We start from the raw sequence: 23,240 nt of genomic DNA on the forward strand, positions 1-23,240 counted from the left end.
ATACAGATCAACGTAAAGATGAAGGGAATAAAAACTAACTTAAATGAAAGGGACCTCTAACAGGACTCAGGAAGGAGCAGCCATCTGCAGCAACCAGTGGAGAGATGAGAGGGGAAGAAGGAGAGAAAAGAGACAAGGATAAAATGCATAATTCATTCTAATTTAATAAAACAGTCCTTGACGATAATTCCCTTCTAACTCTGTAGTAGTTTTTGCAGGTTCTGCCGGTTCATACTTTTGTGATCAGCAATGACTGATGCAGCTTACTGAGCAGTCCTATAAAACATAAAGATATTAGCGGTGACTTTTTTCATATCAACATTTCTTCAGAGGATGTTCTTGGTCTCATTTGCTGAGATAAGGCAGATTATTTATGAAACTATTTCAATCTGCAATAATTGGACTGCAACTTATGATGGAATAAAGTACTAATTTGAATTAAATGTTCGGTCAAATGATGCTGAGAATGGTTATTAAAATTCTCTCTTCATCTGGGTTTTTCTACTTTAAGGGTGACAATGATTAACTATGAAGTGACCGTGTTCACTGGCAATCTGGCCTTGGCCTCCACTTTCAATAACGTCTACATTACACTGGTCGGGACAGATGGAGAGAGCATACGCATTGATCTCACAAGCTGGAAACCATCTTTCTTCAGAGGGCAAGTGAGTCTGAAACCCCTCTGCATATTAAAACTATTTAAAACTACATGTGATGTGGATCTTTTGTTTTTATTTTTGTTTTGTTTTTTCCAGGTATCTCATTTTATTGTGTCCTGCCCCAAATCCCTTGGAAAGCTGGTGATGATAAAGTTAGACAAACAGAAAAGGTTTCTCCAAGACTCTTGGTATCCTGCCAAGGTGGAAGTGAAATCCCCTAAAAACAAAACCTACCACTTCCCCATCTACCACTGGATTACTGACAGTGAGGTCTATTGCTTCAGAGAGGGGACAGGTTTGTGGAAATGTGCTTGTCTTATTTATACGTTTCAATGACACCCAAAAAGATAACCAATAAAGAGGCAATAAAGGTGATCAAGCAAAACTGCAATGATACTGTATTTTAAAAGATGATAATATACTATTTTTTATCTTTTTCAAATCTTTTATGAAGCTCTCAGAATCTTTGATGACAGCAACAGTCATCTTGGTGGGTGCAGTCGGCAGCAAGAACTTAAGCAGCGACAGAAAGTCTTTTGGTAAGAAATTAGAGTATTTTTACATTTTGCATCTTAACATTAAGTTGCCTGAAATCAAAATTTGGTGTATATTAATGAAATATGGAAACAAATAAATATCACATAAAATCCACCAGGATTTATAAAAAATATCATGTAAAATTTAAGTGTGTTAGGTTTATATATAATCTTCATTGAGACTGCAGATACATTGGTAATTAGGCTCTCCACTCACCACTCTGTTATCGCTATCGTGCCCAGCTGGGATGTATATGCACAGGGGATACCGCACTGCATTAAGGGAAACAGCATTCAGTCTCTGCCCTATGATGTCCATTTTTCCTTGACCAAGACAGCAGAGATGAAATACACTGCAGTCACAGGGTGAAGTATTCATGTCCTGTTACACATCTCTTTTTATCTCTACACATCTAATGAAATTATAAGCATCATAATAAGTAATGTTTTTCTTTTCTAGACTGGTAGAGTTGGAACTGATTGAAATGGCTGAGTTAAAGAAAAACTGGACTCACATAGATGATATTAGTCATCTTTTATGCGCTCATCGAACTCAAGTAACAGGTAACAAATCATCAGAAGTTCATTCACTCAAACATTGCTCATACTTCACGATGTTATATAATAATAATAATAATAATAATAATAATAATAATAATAATAATAATAATAAATTTTATTTATGAGCGCCTTTCAAGTCACCCAAGGACACTTTACAATAGGATAAAACACTTAGTAAAACAATGGCAGAATAAGAACAATAAAATAAAAGCACAAGATGAAATTAACAAACAGTGGATTCACAGTGAATATTCAGATTTGGACAGATGAGTTTTGAGTTGGGATTTAAACTGGGGGAGAGAACCAATGTTTCTTATTTCTGGGGGCAGAGAGTTCCACAGCCTGGGAGCAGAGCAGCTGAAAGCTCTGCTTCCCATGGTGGTGAGGCGGAAGGAAGATACAGTAAGCTGGATAGAAGAAGAAGAACGAAGTGAACGGGCAGAACAGGTGGTGGTTAACAGGTCAGAAAGGTAAGGATGAGCGAGGTTATGAATGACCTTGAAGGTGAGCAGAAGAAGTTTGAAAATTATCCGGAATTTCACAGGCAGCCAGTGAAGTTCCTGAAGAACAGGGGTGATGTGCTGGTAAGAGGGGGTTCTGGTGATAATGCGAGCAGCAGAGTTCTGAACCAGTTGAAGCTTATGGAGGGATTTTTGGAGGAGACCATGCAAAAGAGAATTGCAGTAGTCAATACAGGAGGTAACAAGACTGTGGACAAGAATGGACGTAGACTAGGTGGAAAGAGAAGGAAGCAATCTGTTAATGTTACGTAGATGGAAGTAGGCAGAACGGGTGAGATTATTGATGTGAGATTTATAGGAAAGTGAACTGTCTAGGATGACACCAAGGCTCTTAACCTGAGTAGAATGGAAAACTGTGGAGTTATCGATGGTAAGTGAGAAATGGTTTGCTTTCAAAAGGTTGGATTTGGTGCCAATAAGGAGGATATCAGTTTTATCCTCATTGAGCTTTAGAAAATTAGAGGTACACCAGGATTTTAACTCGGATAGACACTCTGTAAGGGAAGAAGGTGGGAGGGAGGAATCAGGTTTGCAAGAGAGATATAACTGGGTGTCATCAGCAAAACAGTGAAACTGAAGATCAAATTTGCGGAAGATGGTACCTAGAGGGAGGATGTATATTATAAAGAGAAGAGGGCCTAAAACGGAGCCTTGGGGTACACCAGAGGTGACGGGGAATAGACAAGAGCGGAATGATCTTAGTTGAATAAACTGGGAACGGTCGAGGAGACATGATTGAAACCAGGCGAGGGGTGTGTCAGAGATGCCGAGAGAGGAAAGTCTGCTTAGAAGGACAGAGTGAGAAATGGTGTCAAAGGCTGAGCTCAGATCTAAAAGGACGAGAATGGTGAGAAGACCAGAGTCAGCTCCGATTAGAAGATCGTTAGTGACTTTAAGTAGAGCAGTTTCGGTACTGTGACATGAGCGAAAACCAGATTGAAATCTCTCGTAGATGTTATTATTAACCAGGTGTAAATGAAGTTGAGCTGCAACCACTTTTTCGAGTATCTTAGAAATGAAGGGTAGATTGGAAATCGGACGGAGGTTGCTAAAGTTGTTAGGATCTAAAGAAGGTTTTTTCAGTATAGGAGTGACTAGAGCAGTCTTCAATAAGGAGGGAACGATACCGGTGGTGTGAGAAGAGTGAATGATAGCAGAAATGAGTGGGAGTAAAGAAGAGAGGCAGGATTTCACAAGCCCTGTGGGCATGGGGTCAACATGACATGTGGCAGGCTTTGATTTACATATGAACTCGGAAATATCAGATAAATCAGGAAGATGAAAAGTGGAAAACGGCTCAAAAAGGAGAAAAGGTTCTGGAGAGGGCGTAGACACAACATTTGATCTGAGTTGCTGGTGGATGTTATTGATTTTCGTAGTCCTGAACAGCATCAAGGAGTTGCAGGTTTCAGAGGAATAGAAATGTGGTGGTAAAGCGTTGGGGGGTTGAATTAGTTTGTTGAGAACTGAAAACAGAGTCCTTGTATTACCCTCATAAGAACTGATAATACCAGAGTAGAAGCTTTGTTTGGCCTTGTTGATGGAGTCTTTATACTGAAGTACGTGGAATTTATAGATTTCTGAATCAACAGTTAAACCAGATTTCTTATATTTACGCTCTATCTGCCGAGCTTTGGCCTTCAGAGCTCGGAGGTCAGAGGTAAACCAGGGAGCAGAGCGAGCGAAGGAAACAGAGTGGGTTTTTACAGGAGCCAGAGAATCAAGGACAGTGCATAGACAATTATTATAATATAACAACAAATCATAAGGAGTAGAATAGAAGTCCGGAATCTGAACATTGTCCAAACTGGTAGTGAGAATGTCCATATCAATGTTCTTGATGTTGCGGAACAAGATGAGATGGGTTGGCTTGGTAGAAGAGCAGCAGAGAGTGAGGTTAAATGAAAGGAGGAAGTGGTCAGTTATGGGGATTTCAGTAGCAGAAAGATTCAAGGGAGTAAGACCAGAACAGCAGACCAAGTCCAGGGTGTGTCCTTTAGAGTGAGTGGGAAAGTCGATAAATTGTTTAAATTCAGAGCCTTCGAGACAGAAGGAAAAGTCTCTGGTGAGCAGAAGGTCATTATTGTCCATGTGAATGTTGAAATCTCCCACCAAGATCACATTTGGGGAGAGAGATGAAAGATGGGTTAGTAGATTAGCAAAGTCACTGAGGAAGACAGGGTTAGGTTTGGGGGGGCGGTATACAGTAGCTATGATGGTGGGAATGGGTCCAGTCAGCTCACATGCAAGGACCTCTAGAGAACTAAAGGTATCAACGTTAACTGGCAGGACTTTCAAGTGCTGGCGAAAAAGGATTGCGAGACCACCCCCACAACCTGAGCAGCGGGGTTTAGAAAAGTAAACAAACCCCAGAGGAGCAGATTCTTTTAGCTGAGAAAAGTCATCAGGTTGTTGCCAGGTTTCAGTTAAGCAGAAAAAGTCAAACTTACGGTCAGATAGGAGGTCTTGGGTGAGAGGTCCCTTACTTGTCAATGAACGAATGTTTAGAAGACCGAAGTTGAGTGGAGTATCTTCTTTTTTGCTAATCGCGGTGGGCGCCCTGGGCAGGTGGGCTAGAGATCGATGGTTAACAGCCCGATCAGGGTTCCTGCGAGGGCGGCGAGTAGCAGACCAGAACGATTTAGTTCCATTGGAGTTATGGAAAATCCTGCGGGACCCGCGATGGATGTATCTCCGGCGAGGCTGGAAAGTGATGCCGGGTGGTAGTGGAGCTCCGCCGGCGACGGGAGCGATAGCTGCCCCCGAAGGCGCAGGAGCTCAGCGGCTGTATAGCGGAGCAGTCCAGCCGTAGGATGGTAGACGAGCATCAGGAGAATCCAAAATAGTGCCGACCAGCTCAGGAACATCTTGGTCCACATCTTCGATTATGTGGAGGAAAAGGAGCCAAGCCGGCCGGAGCAACGAACAGGTAGGCTAAAATAGCTCAAACAGTTACGCTAGTGCAGCTCACTGAGAAGAAGACGTGAGAACACATTCAGCTGAAATAACAGAAGTTGAGGACAAGCGTTGCAAGTCAATCCCTGGCAGAGATCGATCTGGTCCTGAGTGTGAATGTTCCTGTTCATTCAAATCTGAATCCAAATAATCCAATTAATCCAAATAAATCCAAATAATCGAAAAATGTACCGGTGAGTACACCGGAAATCAAATATATTCAACTACACTTAAAAGCAAGAATGGTTTCTAGTCTGTTTCTTGTGTTGATTTTTGGACTCTTAGTCAATGTATGTCAGTTTCCTGTTTATTATTCTAGTGTTTGAACGTTTTGATCATTTTTAGTCTTTTTCAGTTGTGCTTTTATCATACAAGTAAATCTGAGCATTAGTTCTTGTTGTATTTTTTGACTTCCTGTTCACAGTTCAGTTTAAAATGAGCTTTGAGTACAAACCTAGATTGCTCTACTGTTAAAATATTAGTTTTGAATTCCTTATTTGTATAGCCTGAGAAATGAATAACCTCACAGGACACAATTACTGGGGTTCTTAATGTGCAGTCTTTTGTTTTCGGTGAAGACAGAATAATCAAAAATGGACCAGAGAAATAAAAGAGGTAAAATAAATGAAATATATACAAAGAAGAAATATGGCAGTGGCCTCTGGATTCCACAGCAATATTTCAGCTCACCTGGATACTGGAGAACACATATGATATCACAACTTATCCCCTACACACAGAAAATAGCCGCCCTAAGGTGCACGTGCAGGTCCTTTGCATCATTGATTTCTTGCCAATGATATCACCTTTTTGTAAAAAACAGTAATTCCCAAGATGCATTTTTTCTAAGTTTTGGTAAAACTGCAGTAAACTCTTAAGCACTGCCCCCTGGTGACCAAAATATGCAATGACACAAATCACCAAAATGAACAAATTAAAGTGCACACTACATGCAGAAAACAGGAAACTGTGTAAACAATGAAATTAAACTACTCAATAACATTTTTGTTTTAACATAAATATAAACAAAGAACATGCATTCAAAGAAATTTTTAGAGCTCTTTTTTCACCTTAAACTGATATTTTTTTAAACTAAAGTAGAAAATATTATTATCTGTATACTTGTACACTTGGCTACATTTGTATTAAACCACAGTTTATTGTTTGAGTTTGTAATCTTTTGAGTGTTCAGCTCCCTCAGTGTGTTATTATCCGCCCCTCCTCTGCCTTCTGTTCATCCTCAGACTCTTCATGTTTATTTTATTCTGTACTTGATGTTTGGCCATCTGAATTCAGGTTTGGGTTGTTCCTTTTTTTTATTTTGTTTTCATTTGTGTCCAACATCAGTTTGACTTCCTGCATATGCTTTGTGTTAGTTTTCACTTGTTATGTGTGTTTATGTGTGTGCTTGTGCATAAATAGGCCTGACCTCCCTGTAGACTTTGCTGGATCATCTGCTGTTAATCCTCTGTGCGTTTCTTTGCATGTGATTTTGAAGTTACCTCTATCTTCATCTTAATGCAGTGATCTGTGCAATCCATCCTTTTCTGACTGTGAACTATGGTTTCAGAGTTGGAAGTTCCAATTCTGAGCCCAACCCCTTTGTACTAAGCTGTAGACCACCCCAGTGCAACTTAGTGTTTGTTGCAGCTAGAAGTTTTTTAACAACAGACAAAGGTTTTTGGAGATCAAAAAACTTCCTTCAGGGAAATCCCCAATTGTCCCTGTGTCATCGGAGATTTCTGGGCACTATGTTGTCTTTAGGTAGGATCAAAAAGTTGATTCTGTTCATCTGGACGTAGCGTTTTCAGTGGGAGAAATGTTTCATCACCCATCCAAGTGACTTCTTCAGGCTCAGCTGACTGCAGATTTCCACAAACTTATAAACAGTACTTTTGCACCGCGACTGTTCATTAAGTGGTCATGACAATTTGCATAGTAATGATCATGATCAAGGAACTGAGTCAGCCAATTGTTCATTCAGTGGTGCTAGTTTCAGTTATTGTGCAAATGTACTGTTTAGTTGGGGAAACCTGCAGTCAGCTGAGACTGAAGAAGTTATTTTGATGAGTGGTTAAACGTTTCTCCCACTGAAAACGCTATGAACAGATGAACAGAATCAACCTTTTGGGGATGATATAGCATGCATCAAGACTCTTTAGGTGGTGATTCCTGTATTCCAAAATCAAGTAAAAAATATTATTTTTCCAGACTTTGTTCATAAACATTGGAAGGAAGACTCTTTATTTGGCTATCAGTTTCTCAATGGTGTCAACCCCATGTTGATCCGATGCTGTAAAGCACTCCCAAAGAACTTTCCTGTCACTGGTGACATGGTCTCTCTCCATGGTCGGGGAAGTCTGGCAGACGAAATGATGGTAAGTGTTTAATTCTCTTGAACTAATGATGACTGGCTGATCTTACTGGTACATTCACTTCATAATTGTAATATTCAAACTGCATGCATGACATAAAATCATCAGTAATGCTTTCTGGAATTCCAAACAGAAGGGCAACATCTTCCTGTGTGACTACAAGCTTCTGGATGGAGTGCAACCAAACACCATCAACAAAAAGAAGCAGTATCTGATGGCTCCTCTTATTCTGCTTCAGAAAACCCCTGATAATAAGCTGATGCCAATTGCTATTCAGGTGAGTTCAACACTCAATAATACTAATGCTTGACAAAGTTGACAAAGTCAAAGGGTGCATCTTTCATCATCTTACAGTGCTGTGATTCCATTCCCCAACTCCCTGAACAGCAATCATGGCTGTAATTCAGTGGTCACGACACTTTGCATATTAATGATCAAGAAACTGACCTCGCAGCCCATCGTTAGTCAGTGGTGCTAGTTTCAGTCATTGTGCAAATGTACTGTTTATAAAGTTGGGGAAACCTGCAGTGACTGAAGAAGTCACTTGGATGAGTGATGAAATGTTTTTTCAGACCTGAATGATTTAGCATGCATCAAGAGGGCACACTTTCTTCTTAAGATGCAAAAAAACCCATAAAAGGCAAAGCAAAAAAGAACACAAATGGATTTCTAAAAAGAAACAGAACACACGGCAGAAAACTAAACAGCAGCAATGTTTGTAGCATTATTGAAATTGGGCTAGCTGGCATATAATGGTTTGCTACGTGGTGGCTACCTATAGACCTATGGTTAGAAAAATATAAACAATAGCACATTGAGGATGGAGGATGAGCATCAGCCCCTCCCCCCCCCCCAAAAAAAAAACAAAAAAACAAAAAAAACAAAACAAAAAAAGACAATGTGAGGGTCCCCGATTTCCCTGCTGGGAGAAGATACTGAACATTGCCTAAATTTGAGTCAAGAGAACATCTGAGATTATCCATGCCCAATCCAAGGTTAGCCAGTAATATCTAACTACTACATATTTTGGATGACTCACTATGAGAAATTGAAAAATTGCTGATCCTGAGCTCTGACTCTTCTCTGAAGCATTCAGATATTTGGTGTATTGGTAAACTGTTAGCCCATTGACTGTAGTTACATCATAAGGTTTTAAAAACTGAGCTTGAACATGTGCTGCATATAAATGATGCTAATAAAAAACCAGAGAGGTTGCCAATTACCCCAATGATGAGGCTTCATTATATTAAATAAAACAAGATACAAAGTGTTACAGCACATTAAAAAGAGCAGCCTGAATGAATGCATTAAGACCTTGGGCCCAGAAGTAGGGAAACTTACAGAATCAAGGGGATAAACACCACATCTTACTGAGACACATATTTCTGAGAATATAAGCATCCGCAGGAAGTTTCTACAAAAGCATGAGCAGAATCAATCAGCTACAGTGTAACCAATACAGACTGAGGAAGCAGCGGCGTAAACATGACTCCTACCCTTGACAGCTACGGAAGCCACATGAGCAGAGACCTGGATGTATAGGGCAACAGGTAAGTAAGAGAGGGATGCTCAGATAGCAGCTATTTATAATGTGACTGCATAATTTAATTGGCCATCAAAAAAGCAATCAGCAATACATTATTAAACGAAAAATTAATTCTGCTAAACTCAAACAGTATGGGATGAGTTTAACTATATGCCAAGCGTCCGGAGCGGGACACAGACAAAAACACTTAACCCTCTGAGTCAAGACCCAGGAACATGACAAAACTCACCTAAATAAGTAACCAAAATATGGTTATTCATCAAATAATGAGGATAATAGATCAAATGCAATGAATTAAAAGCATATCTCTTCCTTCTTCTTCAGCTAAAGCAGAAACCAGCAAAGGACAACCCAATCTTCCTTCCTACTGATTCTGAGTATGACTGGTTGATGGCCAAAATCTTTGTGAGAAGTGCAGATTTCAACTTCTATGAAGTCAGTGTTCACCTGCTACGCACACACCTGCTGGCTGAGGTTTTTACAGTCTCACTGCTGCGTAACCTGCCCATGGTGCATCCACTGTACAAGGTAACTGAGGCTAAACAGTCTAAGTCTTTTGTGCCTTGGAGTTGAATATAGCACTAACTAGTGCCAGTCAATTTCTCAAAAAGGAAAAGATGTGGAAAGTCAATGCAGCAGCACTAATGTAGTGTCCAGTTCCTCTGGCTCATCACTTCTCCATCACTCTGCTTAACAGTTAGTACAAGGTCTTTGTGCTGACAATGCACAGCACCACATTTTGTCAAATGTGGTGCTGTGCATTGTCATCAAACATCTTTACTTTAGTCTCATTTGTCCAAAGAACATTATAAAAATAACTCAAGTTGAGAAAAAAAATCAGGAACTCTCAAACAGCCAGAGGGAGAACACAAGGCACCAGAGACAAAAGACCACCAAAATAAAATGGGAAAAAACCGAATGCATGAACAGAAACATAGACTTGAAACAAAAACAGAAAGGTAAACAAACACTGAGACGAGAGTGACTTCACAAGAATGCACAAGGAACACGGGAGGCATTATAACAGAAATATGAGATCGAATATAAACAAAACTAAGACCTGGATAACAAAACTGAGAAGTCCAGAGAAAACAAACAGGAAACACAGAGCTGTAATAAAGGACTGAACTAAAAAGAATTGCGACTATACTGAGACCAGAATCCTAAAACAAAGATAATCCAAAATACAATGCTTAAACAAAATTCAAAAACATCTCTCAAAACCTCTTGGCTTTGAGTATTTCATCAGCAGCAACTGGGTGCCACTGGCCCTCTTATTAAGAGGTAACAGTGTAGTAAGAATTTCACAAGACTGCATAGAAACCTGTTTAAAAATTCTTTTTCACATGACTGCGTTGAAATCATCAAATAAGCAAGGAAAAAGTAATTTTCTTACTAATAAATTTCTCCCTTTCTGCCAGCTTCTGATGCCTCACACTCGCTACACACTTCAGATTAACGTCTTAGCTCGGCAACTTCTAATATCTAAGACGGGAGTTTTGACTCGGGTACGAAAAGACCAACACACTGAACAGACCAAAACCTAAACAACATTTTCTTTTTTACTATTGTGTACAGTATTTGCTTCTCACTTGTATTTGTTGTATCTGTTCTCTAGTATGCAGCTTCTGGTGGAAAGGGTGTAATCACAATCCTGCAGAAATCGTTATCCTCCCTGACCTACAGCTCCCTCTGTATCCCAGATGATATTGCAGAACGTGGGCTGAAAGATGTACCAAATTTCTACTACAGGGATGATGGATTGAAGCTTTGGGAAATCATCTTCAGGTTCTCTAATTCTCCCTCTGAGTGCTTACTCGGGTCAACTTTATTTTTAGCGTTTTCCATTAGGTGGTATACCAGATACTTTGTTTAGTACCTACTCGGCTGGCGTTCCAAGCAACCTGAGTTGATCTAAAAATGTGACATCAGTAGACTGCAAAAATCAAAACTTCCATATTTGAAACCTGGAAATGAGGGAAAGGGCAACACAAAACCCAACACCGTGGTTTCCTCAGTCTGACAAAAAGAAAAGTCAGAGGGGCAGTATACCATCGCCTTGACATCCTCCATTGCTTTGTTTGTGTTGAATACATATTACATAATGGGAGCTTCTGCCACATTGCTCAACCCCCCCCCCCCCCCCCCCCCACCCATCCACCCACACACTGTACTCATTTGCGAAGGAAAATGACCAAGACAGAGTAGAATCAAGTCGGTAAAAGGGGAAAAGAGGTATTAGTCTAACTATCAGGTTAGGCCTAATTGGTCAGTTTGTGGAGCAGTGGGGAAAAACTCACTTTTTTTTCAAATAAAAAGCCTTATCAGGATGCTCATGTGTTAAATTTGGGTCAAACAGTTTATTACAGTATGGTGGTAAATATAGAGCTATGTCTAGAAATATATGGAGTGTAACAACATTTTTATAATATTGTCTTACTACACCACAGCAATGGATTTTAAATCAGTCCATCAAGATGTGCAGACTTTCAGCTTTAACTCTAGGGGTTAAGCACAAAGTATTGAACTAGCTGTTTATACATATTTTATACATGTTTAAACATAGTAACTTGTTGTCAGGGGCTTAAAATTAATTTGAATAACTTAATTTTAAACACAGGTGCAGATTTTAATGCTTGGGTCCATTGCTGCCAATGACTGCCTGAAGATGAAAAGCCATGGAGATCACCAAATGCTACGCTTTCTCCTTGAGATGCTCAGGCCTTTACCACAGTCATCTTTAGTTGCTTCTTGTTTGTAGGTCTGTCTACATTCACTTTTGTCTTCAGTAACTAAAAAAGCATGCGCTGTTGGCTTAGGATCAGGTGAAGGCTGTGGTTAAGGAAGAAAATCTAATTTCTTTAGCTTAAAATAGTTCTGGGTTTCTTTTGTGATTATCTATTTACACTGTGAAACTGTCTGATCAGTTTTGCAGCATTTAGCTAAATCTGAGCAGCAAGCACAGCTTTATACATTTCCCAACTCATTCTGGTACTTCTATCAGCAGTCTTATCATAAATACTAGTGCTCTGGTTCGGTTGGCACCAAGGTTATTATTGTTAACGAATACTAACGAAATAACAAAAACTAGAAGTGAAAAAACATTTTCGTTAATGGAAATAAAACTAAAAACGAGACTTTGCGAAAAAAAGGAAAACTAACTAAAACTGTAATGAGTGTTCACAAAACGAACTAAAATTAATTGAATTTATAGCAAAAATGTGTTTAGTTTTCATTGATGTGTGTGTGTCATACAATAGTCAAGGGTGAAAATGAAGTTTAGTTTCCAGGTTTTTCTCTTGCTGTGTCTCATTATGCCAGCAGGTGGCAAGTACGTTAGTCAAATCGTCTGTGTTGCTGCTCCGTCCACGCGCAGAATCATGTCAGGAAAAGTCAGGAGAAAGCGCAGAGGTCCAATTTGGGATTACTTTGAATATGGCTGTGTTTTGGATAAAGCAAGTGTCTTGTAGTGGAAAGCGACAAATTATGAGTAGGGATGGGTACCGGTGTCGGTTCTGACATAAACGGTAGTAACCAGACCGAAAAGCAGCGCACATTTCGGTGCTTTATTTCGGTGCTTTTTTTTCCTGAGCTGTGATACACTTCTAGCCAATCATTTTACGTTTCCGAGGATAGTAGGTGGGCCAGTTACGTACGTTCCTTTAGAGCAGAGCTACAGATTAAAAATGCCCAAGGCGAAGCGGTCAAAAGTCTGGCTGTACTTCACAGCAAAATATGCAAACTCAGCAGCCTGCAACAAGTGCTTTAAGGTGATACTGTGATACTGTCAAAGGAGGTAACACCTCAAATCCGATGAAACACCTGGCGACGCATAGCATTTTTTTTAAAAGCCCAGAAATGTGCCGTATTTGATAGCTTGCTACGAGACCTCACACCGAGCACATCTACTGCGGGTGGGTTGCCTGTTATGCAACATCCCCCAAAAACACGAAGAGGAGAGTCCTGGCCCCTAGTCCTGCCAGTGTAGCAGAAATGATGAGGATGATGATGGCAGCAGCAGCCGTTCTTCTCTGCGTGAGTAGCTTAATGTTGTTCGTGTGTAATTTACGTTGAGTTGGCTAACCACGTTATTACATTAATGCATGTAAGGTGAACTAGCAAACATCATCATAGCTACATGCGGCTGTCCTCTTGTTTGATGGCAGATACTCCCTTCACCCTGGCCAAAAAGGCTAAAATGACCAAAGAAAAAGTGGAAAACAGTTAAACATGAGAGGTTTTTGGACAAAGTTTGTGTTTTTTCCATTGTTTAAGCACTGCTTCCAGCCAAGAGTGATGCCATATATGCCCCATAGCTGCAGAAAAGGCTAACATTGTTATCTTTTTACAAAAAACAGCTGAACATGAGAGGTTTTTGGACCAATTTTGTGTTCTCCATTCTTTAAGCACCGGTTTGAGCACCGGTTTGAGCACCGGCACCGTTTAAAAAGTACCGATTTGGCACCGGTATCGGATAAAACCTAAACGATACCCATCCCTAATTATGAGGGACATTTCTATAAGGAAAAAAAATCCCACAATCCTTAAACTGCACTTGAAAAGCTCGCACAAGAAGGCTAACCTAGCTTACCTTGAGAAGGTAAGGGAGCACACTCAACCCTAATCCCCAGAAACAGAATCTAACCCCAGGCCAGGCAGTGTGATGCATCCCGAGACAACAGGACGGGGATATCTACACAACTGTGTGAGCCTTCAAGAAGTTTATCAATTCACTTGAACCAAAATATGAACACCCGGTGCTGCAAGAGTTAATAGTCTCATTCGGGCTAAGATATACCTTTTATAGTTCAAATCAAATCAAATCAAATCACTTTTATTGTCACATCACATGTGCAGGTACATTGGTACAGCACATGTGAGTGAAATTCTTGTGTGCGAGCTTCACAAGCAACAGAGTTGTGCAAAATACAATAATATAAACAAGTTGCCTGGTATCAATGGTTGTTCATCTGCCCTAATTTATTTATTTATTTATTTAAAGAACCCATAGGTGGGAATGTGAGTTGTCTGTCTCTGCGTGTTAGCCCTGCGACAGACAGGCGACCTGTCCAGGGTGCAGGGTATGGTAGCTGGAATAGCAACATACCCAAGGATAAGCAGAAGAGCATGACTGATATGATGAAACTGGGATTTTGTTTCACTTAATTATTGCAAACACAGCTAAAACTATAACTGAAACTAATCAAAACTAAACTGAAACTAAGGATTAAAAAAAAAACGAATCTAGCAAACAATTGGTAAAAACTAATTAAAACTGATATAAAATTGAAAATCTGAAGTCAAAACTAAATAAAATTAAAAACTAATGAAAATTGCAAAACTATTAAAACCCTGGTTGGCACCCATAAATGCCCATGCTACAACGCTGTCAATCAATCAATCAATCAATCAATCAATCAATCAATCAATCAATCAATCAATGCTTTATTCGCCACGTGCAGAGTTCAGCTGAGACAGTGTCCTTCGCCCTGTTAGGCTAAGTAAACAGTCTTCCAGCCAGCCCAGGTGGCCTTGCGTGGACTGGGAAGGAACAGTCTAAACACAGTCATTATCAGGGTGTTTTTGTTTGGCTCCAGCCTTGAGACTGCAGCTGGCGCCGAAAGGGTATCCGCATGAAGTGATGGTGTTTTTTACTTTAGTGCGAACAACTTATATGAATTTCAAAGCTGTTCTAACAGTCCAACACTGGTCTCTCAATCTCCCGTTGGAGAGCCATGAGCTTCTCTATGATGTTATCAAACTTGCTCTCCTTGATGTTGTCATTCTTGTGCTCAAAGAGCCAATTCTGAGAACTCACGACCACAGTGAGCTTCTTCAAGATGTAATCCAGTTTGCACTCAGAGATCTTATTGTGAGTATTCACGGCAGCCGTAAGCTTCTCCAAGATCTTATCCATGCTGCACTCAATGAGCCCATTTTGAGAAACTCACACCTCTTCCCATCGTTTCAATCCCAGCCTGCAGCCTTGTGGGGGTTTGAACAACCGGTTCCGCTTTCTTAATTCTTCGATAAGTCAGGGCCAAACCAGCTCCGATCAGCAAGAACCCTGTTATCATGGTTCCGAATAGGTAGATATCTTCAGCACTCAGGCGCACCCAAGCCCAAACTTCTCATTGAGAAAGGGGTGTCAATTGCATTTAGGGACCAGTTGATCAAATCCATGATTCCACTTTTAGGTTTTAGAGAACAGACTGTGAGAGAGTGTTCCAGGGAAAAGTAATACAAAAAACACGAGACTAGACAAGGACATAAGAGGCTAAGCAGGGAAGCTAAGGGAGAGGAGGAGAGGAGAAAAGTGCGACCGCCTTCGTCAAGAGCAAGAGCAGAAAATGTTTGGCAGATGCTTTGGATCAAGAACTGTTCCATTCCTTCTCTGAAGGCCATCTTGTAGTCTAATGCCCTGCTTTCTGATCACCAGCCTCTTCCTTGGCCACTGCATGGAGTATGCCTCAACAGCTGGTTCCTGGTTTTTCCTGCCTTGTTGTTGCTGGCCACCATGATAAACTGCCCCACTCCACCCACTGGCTTTTAGACCACCTGTGAAGCCTCTGCAACTAGCCATTGCCAAACCTCTGGAGGGGTCCAGTCTCCTTGACCGTCACTAGCCCCCTATCAAGCCACAGGAGGGGTTCCATCTTCTCTTCTGGTCTCTTGTCTCGAGGCCATCCACAAGGACTGTGTCTATTATTGCAAGCCTCTAGTGTGGCTTCCCCACCTTAGCTGGTCTCCTTCTCAACCTCCAGAGAGGTTCTCCTTTGCTACTCCTCCTTAAGGCCAGTCCCCAGAACTGTCTCTCACATTATTCCTCCTCCAGACCGTCCATTTGGGACTGCATTCAGACTCAATCTCCCTTTGTGTTTTTTATTTGTGGCTGTGTAACTGGATGTAGAGCAACATTTTGGAAAAAAAAGAAAAAATAGAACTCAAATCTATTTGTTGTGGTTGAGAATGGGTTCACTGGCATGCATTAAAAAATCCCTCAGGAGATTCTGATACACTTTTTATTACATTTTTTAAATCAAGAAGAAGATAGATGAGCAAGTATGGTTATTGAAGTTATAATTAGAAAACTAATTTCTTTCTATCCTTCTAGAGAAGTGGTTCTTAACCTTGTTGGAGGTATCAAACCCCACCAGTTTTGTATGTGCATTCACCGAACCCCTCTTTAGTGAAAAATAAAATCTGATTTTTTTTTTCAAATTCAAGACATAGATGTGTTTTTTTACTGGTGCACACAATGATCCGTGCATGAACATCACCTTGTTCAAAGAACAATACCAACACAATGAACAAACTTACAACAAATTACATACCTGCAAATCAGTGTGACTTCTGCTGTTGCCTTTGAGAGACCAGTTCAGATATGCGTGGCTTTACCTTGGCAAGTGCCAGTCTCATGTCATTTTCACAGCAAAGTCTGTTCCTTTTCTTTGTTTTTATGTCCAGCATCCTCGAAAAGGATTGCTCGCAAAGATATGTTGTAACAAATGGCATAAAAAAATCCAGGGCTTACTTAGCAATAACTGGATACTTGTCCATTTGTCGACACCAAAACTTTGAGAGCGTTGTTGTTCTGAAGAGTTGCTGTTGAACCTGGCTCTGCTGAAATTTAATGATTTCGTCAAGGTATTTATCATTGACATCTGCTGTCTAATCAGCAAAAGTGAATGGCTGTCTCACCCATGCTGGATATGACTCTCTCGTAGGAAAATATCTGTCGAGAGACATTGCAAGCTCATCTAAGTGCGTTGCAATAGTTTGCTTCAGTTCCGTGAATACAGAAATATCTCCGATTCCAGACACATCTTCGATCTTACTTACACAGTTGTCCAGAAGGGGGAAGTTTGCGAAGTTGTTGTTCTCTGTTCGTCGTTTCCATAACGGTAGCTTTTTTTGAAAAGCTAATCCGGCTTAGATTAGCAACGTCTGTGCTCTCATCGAGTTGATGGCTGAATTTTGCTGGGCTTGAAATCAGATCTGCGAATACTTGAGCCAAGATGTCTTTACTCATGTCTTCTATTCTGTTGCTGATGGTGTCATTTGAAAGAGGAATTTGGAATCATTTACCTTCGGCCGCTGTTCAGAGTATCAGATTCGACATCTTTAATGCAGCTGGTTTCACGAGTGTTTCACCAATGGTGTGTGGCTTGCCCTGCTTTGCGATCAGGTAAGCAACTTCGTACGATGCTGTGAGGATCGGTTTGTTAACAGATACAAAATTCAAGAGCAGGCAGAGGGGGCCTTTCATCGAATCTGTCTCTCTTCATCCTTGAATTCAGCAAGTGTTGTGTTCTTGTATTCAATGTCTCCTTGCAGCTTCAAGAAGTGTTCCTTTAGTTTTGCTGGTGCGAGACTAGAGTTGTTCAACTTGGCGTTGCAAATCATGCAGAGAGGACGCTCACTCCCATCACGTTCCGTGATACATGTGAATCCATATTGTACATATTCGTCCAACCACTTTCTTCTTTTTCCCGACATAGTTAGTATGGATTAAAATATTAACAAAAAAATCACACGAAGTACTACCACGACAGTCACACATTGACTACTGCGCGCTAAATTCCGCCAAGCAGTGTAGCATGATCATCTGCAGCCAGTGATGGCCAAAAGGGGCCGTGTCATCACAAATTTACACGATAATTCGGGTGTGTCCGGACCCCGCGGTGGAGGCTCTGCCGAAGCCCTGAGACCGACTCACCGAACCCCTATGGTTCGATCGAACCCAGGTTAAGAACCACTGTTCTAGAGTTAAGGGAGTTTGATAAACAGGAATAGCCAGGCTGTTTTTCAGGCCTGTGGCAGCACCAAAACAACTGCTCCAAAATAGATGACAATTAAATCATTGGAGTCTAAAACGCCCTGAGTAACCTTTTCAGACCTCCAAAAAATAGTTAGAGTCCTTTCACACTACCATTGATCAATGGCAATGTCACTTGACTTCTTAATGATCATGAAAGTGACCTGACAGCCCCCAACACATGTGATAGTCAGTGGTACAAGTTTCGGTCACTATGCACAATTATTGTTTGGATGAGTGACAGAGCGATTCTCCCACTAAAAACGTCACAAGAAGATGATCAGAATCAGCTTCACGAGGGTTCTTATAAGACTTTTGTTTTTAGGTTAAGGTTAGGGTCTAGTAGACTTGAGGTACTCCCATGGCTTGGTTTTCTTGAAAACAACCTTAAAAAATTCATACCCTGCCTCCTTTACTGTCATCCATTACTATGTAGAAAATAAAAGTTTTCATATAAAAAAGATCCAAAGGTTGGGGAAAAAATAGCACATTTTATACACATTAACAAATTTTATGGTCTAGTGTGTTTAAGAAATCTGTATTTAAATTGGGATTGTGCTTCATTGCTTATGGCTCTATATTTCAAAGGTTTGTGAAAGAAATTCTCACCTCCTACTACAAGACTGATGCTGAAGTCCAGAAAGACTCTGAACTGCAGAAGTGGATTCAGGACATTTATGAACATGGATTCCTTTCACAAGCAAGCACAGGTGAGCTTTATTTTGGACTTACTCTGCTCATTTAAAGCTCTGTGATTTTAGATTTTAACTCTACTAGAATTTAAATGCCTGATTTGCAGTTCAAATATATAGATCCAAGTCGTTTGGTCCATGATCTATTCGAGTTCACAGGTTATTGTAATACCTACCAAAAAAATAACATCAAAGTACAGAAGCAAAGTTATAGCTTTTTTTCTGTCATTCACTGGCTATAATGCACAAACTAATGAGAAATAAAATCCTGTAAATCAATTTAGGACAACTGGTTCTCATTCACCAACTATTATTGACCACTAAGATATACTTTGTCAATGGTGTGGCCCAAGTTTTTGACCAGCTCTAAACTATCTTACATTTTTATACCATAACTAAACTTAATGATGGTATTTATGTTTCAGTGGTAAAGGGGTGCAAGAATGCATTCATTTTCTGAACATCACAGTCCAAACTAGAACTTTTATCAGTACAGATTTTAGTGAATGTGAAAAACTGCCTGTAAAAATGACAAGAAGATGACCTTGACATTGAGCAGAATTTGGGTGAAAACCCAACGTGATTTACGGTCCCACAAATGTGTCCGTCTGCGTACATGTTTCAGTTTAGAAACCACTGCAAATAAGCTCCCATGCAGTCAACCAAAATCCCATAAGCAGTTTGCTGAGCATGAATGGCCATGGTCAAATTCTGATTGGTTCACAAGGGGCTGGGAAACAGAAAGGGGAGACAGCAGAAATGTAGAAGAAAAATCAAAGACTAAAAATATAGAATGAACAATACAGACACTGGCTGTGGTGGAAACATTTTTTTTTAACATTTTGATCCACTTCAGCATTTTGTATGTCATAACTTCACTTGTCTCTTCCACTGGCTAAAAGATCAACAACAGCAAAATCAGGAGTACCCTACTTCCTTGAAAACAACAGGTAGATGCAGGTAGATGGGCAGTCTGTTACTGCCTGTGGATTACCTTTGTGCTACTCCCACTTTAGCATTAAAAAAAGTGTAAGTAGTGTTTAGTTTAGTAGTGATCCCTACTATTGGACACTTTACCCCATCCTAAAAAAATGTGTGAATCTGAGCATTTAGAGCAGTTTAAAGTTTTTGGCATATTTGGACTACCTATATATTATATACACTGACCAAAGCATGATGTGAGACTTTATTATGATAATAGAACTTTATGTGCACCTACAATATTGTAATTTTGATACAACTTTACTTTGGTTTCCCCAGTGTATTGAAGTAATGCCATTTCTTTTTGTTCTGATCATCAGGAATTCCACAGAAATTCAGCACTGTGGATGAGATGGTCAAGTTCGTCACCATGGTGATCTTCACTTGCTCTGCCCAGCACTCAGCTGTCAACTCTGGGCAGGTGAAACCTTCTAACATCATTTAATTTCATTTATTTAGGTTGTAATAGTTTAAGGCCATGCAAGAACCTTCAAGACCTTAAAGTGGTAAGATTAACCACCTTACAATATATCAGAAATAAACTACAATCACTTTACAAATTTCAATTGCTAAGCCCCAAAAGGTTGATTCTGTTCATCTGGACGTAAAGTTTTCAGTGGAGAAACGTCACTACTCCAAGTGACTTCAGTCTCAGCTACCTGAACACATCCTGGACAGGGAGGAACACAGGGAGTCAAGGAGGCCATTTACACAAGAAGGGAAAAAACATCTCTGAATCGAGAAGGAGGCCTAAGGGTACATCTTTCACCGCCTTACAATGCTGTGATTGAAGCCATTCCCCAACTCTCATTAAATAGTGCTCATGGCCATTGATCAATGGTCTTAGATCAGTGGGCTTTGAAAAGTTGCCTTTGATCAAAGGTCATGACAGTTTGCATATTCATGATAAACGAACTGACCTCACATCCCGTTCAGTTGCACTAGTGTCAGTAATTGCGTAAAGGTTGGGGAAACCTGCAGTCAGCTGAGACTGAAGAAGTCACTTGGATGAGTGACGAAATGTTTCTTCCACTGAAAATGCTACATCTAGATGAACAGAATCAACCTCAATTTACTTACCTGGATGATATAGCATTATTCAAGACATTAAAGGCAAAGGAGCATTGTTTAGTTAGCAAAATAAATTATTGCCAACTCCATGAATACTTTTCTCTCAATTTGGGAAAACACTTCAGTTAACAAGTGTTCCTTTGTTAGTGGCAGGATAATTTATAAAAGGTAAGTATACTTAAGTCCTAAGAGAATATTAATTTTAGAGTCTGGCTTGACTGATGATCTCAGGTCCATCTTGCTTTTCACATTAAATTTTTAGTGATGGCTGAAGCTCAGGTGGTAGAGCAGGCTCCGTACTAGTTGGAATTTTGGTGGTTCAAACCCTGTCGAGTTCGAGTTTGTATGCCAAATATCCTTGGGCAAGATGCTAACCCTAAGTAACTCTATGATGCATCCAGTGGAGTGTGAATGTTAGAAAGCACTTATGGAGACATAGGAAAATGTGCTTTGAGTCTCCAGGAGAGTAGCAAGTGCTACATAAGAACCAGTGCCCACTCACATCCTGGGCCATTTGACCTAAGGCTATGTCCACACGAATGCGTTTTCAAACGAAAATGCATCGTTTTCCAGACTGAGCCGGCATTTTCCTCAAGGAAAAACACAGTGTTTTGGAAACGCTCTCGAAAATGGATACATTTCAAACTGGAGGTGTCCTGTCGCAGTGTGGGCGCTGGAAAACGCAGACTTTCTAAAACGATGACGCATTTTAGTCATGTGATGCAGTCATGTGACCAATTGAACAAAGGGCATTATACAGCAGTTGTTTTGATTGCTCTCAATTTTAACAGCCCTATTAAAGATTAATATCAGTATTTACATGCTCCAGATAGCTTTTCTTCAAATTGTTTAATTCTCACTCGCTTTTGTGCTTGAATATAGGCGTTTTTGGCCATTTCAATGTGGATGCACAACTCTTTGAAAACTACTGAAAACGGTAGTGTGGACACAGAGCGTTTGCTATATGTGGAAGGAAATCGTAACCTAGGACAAGCTGATGGCATAAAATGTAAGCACAACTCCTCCGGTTTCATATGCAAAAAAAAAATTTTGCGGTAGCTTACGTGTTTCCAGTTCTACAGGGATTTAAAAATAGTTAAGCAAAATGGAGCGTGCCCACTCTGACCAATTTAAGATGGTTAAAGTGTCTGGGAAGGAATCTCAAAATTGGATTATAGATGGCAGACAGTTGGTGTCATAAACCACCACCTCTGTTCAAGGATGATCATCCACAGTGGACAAGGATGAATTCTTTCATTACTCATCTGTCTTCTCTGTCCAAAATGCGAACATTGGCATCCTCAAAAGAGTGACCTTTGTTGTTCAGATGCAGAGGAACATCTCGAACGTCTTGCCTGTCGACGTGACTCTTCTATGTTGTCCCATGTGTTTATGAAGTGGCTGTAGAGATCAAAAGAGTTAGGGTTGATGGTATTCACATTTTGGACAGAGAAGACAGAGATGGTTTGAAAGAGGAGTGAAAGAAGCCATCAATGTCCACTGAATGACCAATAAACAGGGGTGGTGTTGGCTACCTACAATGCAATCTTGAGATCCCTTTCTAGTCCAGTCACCTTCATTCAAGCTCTTAAAGATCTCTTCATCAAATATTTCTAGTTTTTGGGTCAGCAATTTAAGGATGCACTCTTTTCCTTCATGTTTGTCCTTAATCAAGTTAGAGCCTAATGTGTATTACACCCCTTGACTCTCCAGGCTTGACCAAACACCAATATCACACTGCTATGTGCTTCAGAGCCTATTAATGACCTTTCCTTTACTCCTTCAATGCAGTACGACTTTGGGGCCTGGATGCCCAATAGTCCTGTCACCTTGCAGCTTCCCCCACCAACTAAAAAGGGGAAAGCAAGTGAAAAAAGCATGATAGATACATTCCCCAATATTCAAACAACAGTTCATGGCATGGCCGTCATGTGGCTACTCAGCAAGCAGTCCTCTGACTCTGTAAGTGTTCAAGTTATGTAATGTACATCAAAATGTCAAATTCAAAAGTCATACAACTATGCATTTTGAGTGGAAGAAGCAAAACATGCCAGTGATCTCATATCTATCTCATCAGATCTTTCTTGGCCAGTACCCAGAGGAGCATTTCACTGAGGAGGTTCCCTGCCAAAAAATAAAGGATTTCCAAGTAGAGCTCAAAAGGCTGAGTGCAGAGATCAAAGCCAGAAACTCAGTGTTGGACCTGCCATACACATACTTGGATCCTGACGTGACTGAAAACAGTGTGTCCATTTGAATATTAGAAGGCAGCTTCTCTTCCTTTAGTTCAGTAACAAAAACAGAAAAGAAAGTGAAGTTTGAGCTCTGCCTGAAACTCATTCTATTGATTTAACTTTAGTTTACCAGCAATTTCTAAAATATTCTTCTGAGTTAATACAATGACCAGGTTTTATGTTTCAGGTTTTATGTTTCATAATTAGAAAATATATCAGTGGAAAGAGTGTTTCTGATTTATAATGATTTCTACTTTTTTAATCATAATTTTAAAGCTGTTTCTCTCTTTG

At 40.2% G+C, this 23,240-nt stretch overlaps 1 protein-coding gene across 1 annotated transcript; it reads left to right on the forward strand.

Annotated features, from left to right (window-relative positions):
- Positions 1 to 518: 518 nt before the first annotated feature.
- On the forward strand, positions 519 to 22,972 carry LOC146680657 (hydroperoxide isomerase ALOXE3-like). Its single transcript, XM_085447876.1, has 14 exons — positions 519 to 665; positions 756 to 954; positions 1,114 to 1,198; positions 1,439 to 1,561; positions 1,656 to 1,759; positions 7,444 to 7,610; positions 7,741 to 7,884; positions 9,478 to 9,681; positions 10,575 to 10,661; positions 10,772 to 10,941; positions 18,560 to 18,681; positions 19,965 to 20,065; positions 22,507 to 22,677; positions 22,793 to 22,972. The coding sequence occupies exons 1-14, from the start codon at positions 519 to 521 to the stop codon at positions 22,970 to 22,972; spliced, it is 2,004 nt and encodes a 667-aa protein (XP_085304002.1).
- Positions 22,973 to 23,240: the final 268 nt, after the last annotated feature.

This window comes from Copadichromis virginalis, linkage group LG23 (assembly GCF_057382275.1).
Source record: "Copadichromis virginalis isolate Kocher_CV1m ecotype Utaka linkage group LG23, C_Virginalis_male_GT1.1, whole genome shotgun sequence".
NCBI classification, from domain to species: domain Eukaryota; kingdom Metazoa; phylum Chordata; class Actinopteri; order Cichliformes; family Cichlidae; genus Copadichromis; species Copadichromis virginalis.

Coding starts and splice junctions, on each gene's coding strand:
- LOC146680657 (XM_085447876.1), top strand. CDS start 519: ATGATTAACTATGAAGTGACCGTGTTCACTGGCAATCTGGCCTTGGCC. Junction 1,562..1,655: donor AAATACACTGCAGTCACAGG/GTGAAGTATTCA, acceptor TTTCTTTTCTAG/ACTGGTAGAGTTGGAACTGA. Junction 7,611..7,740: donor GTCTGGCAGACGAAATGATG/GTAAGTGTTTAA, acceptor AATTCCAAACAG/AAGGGCAACATCTTCCTGTG.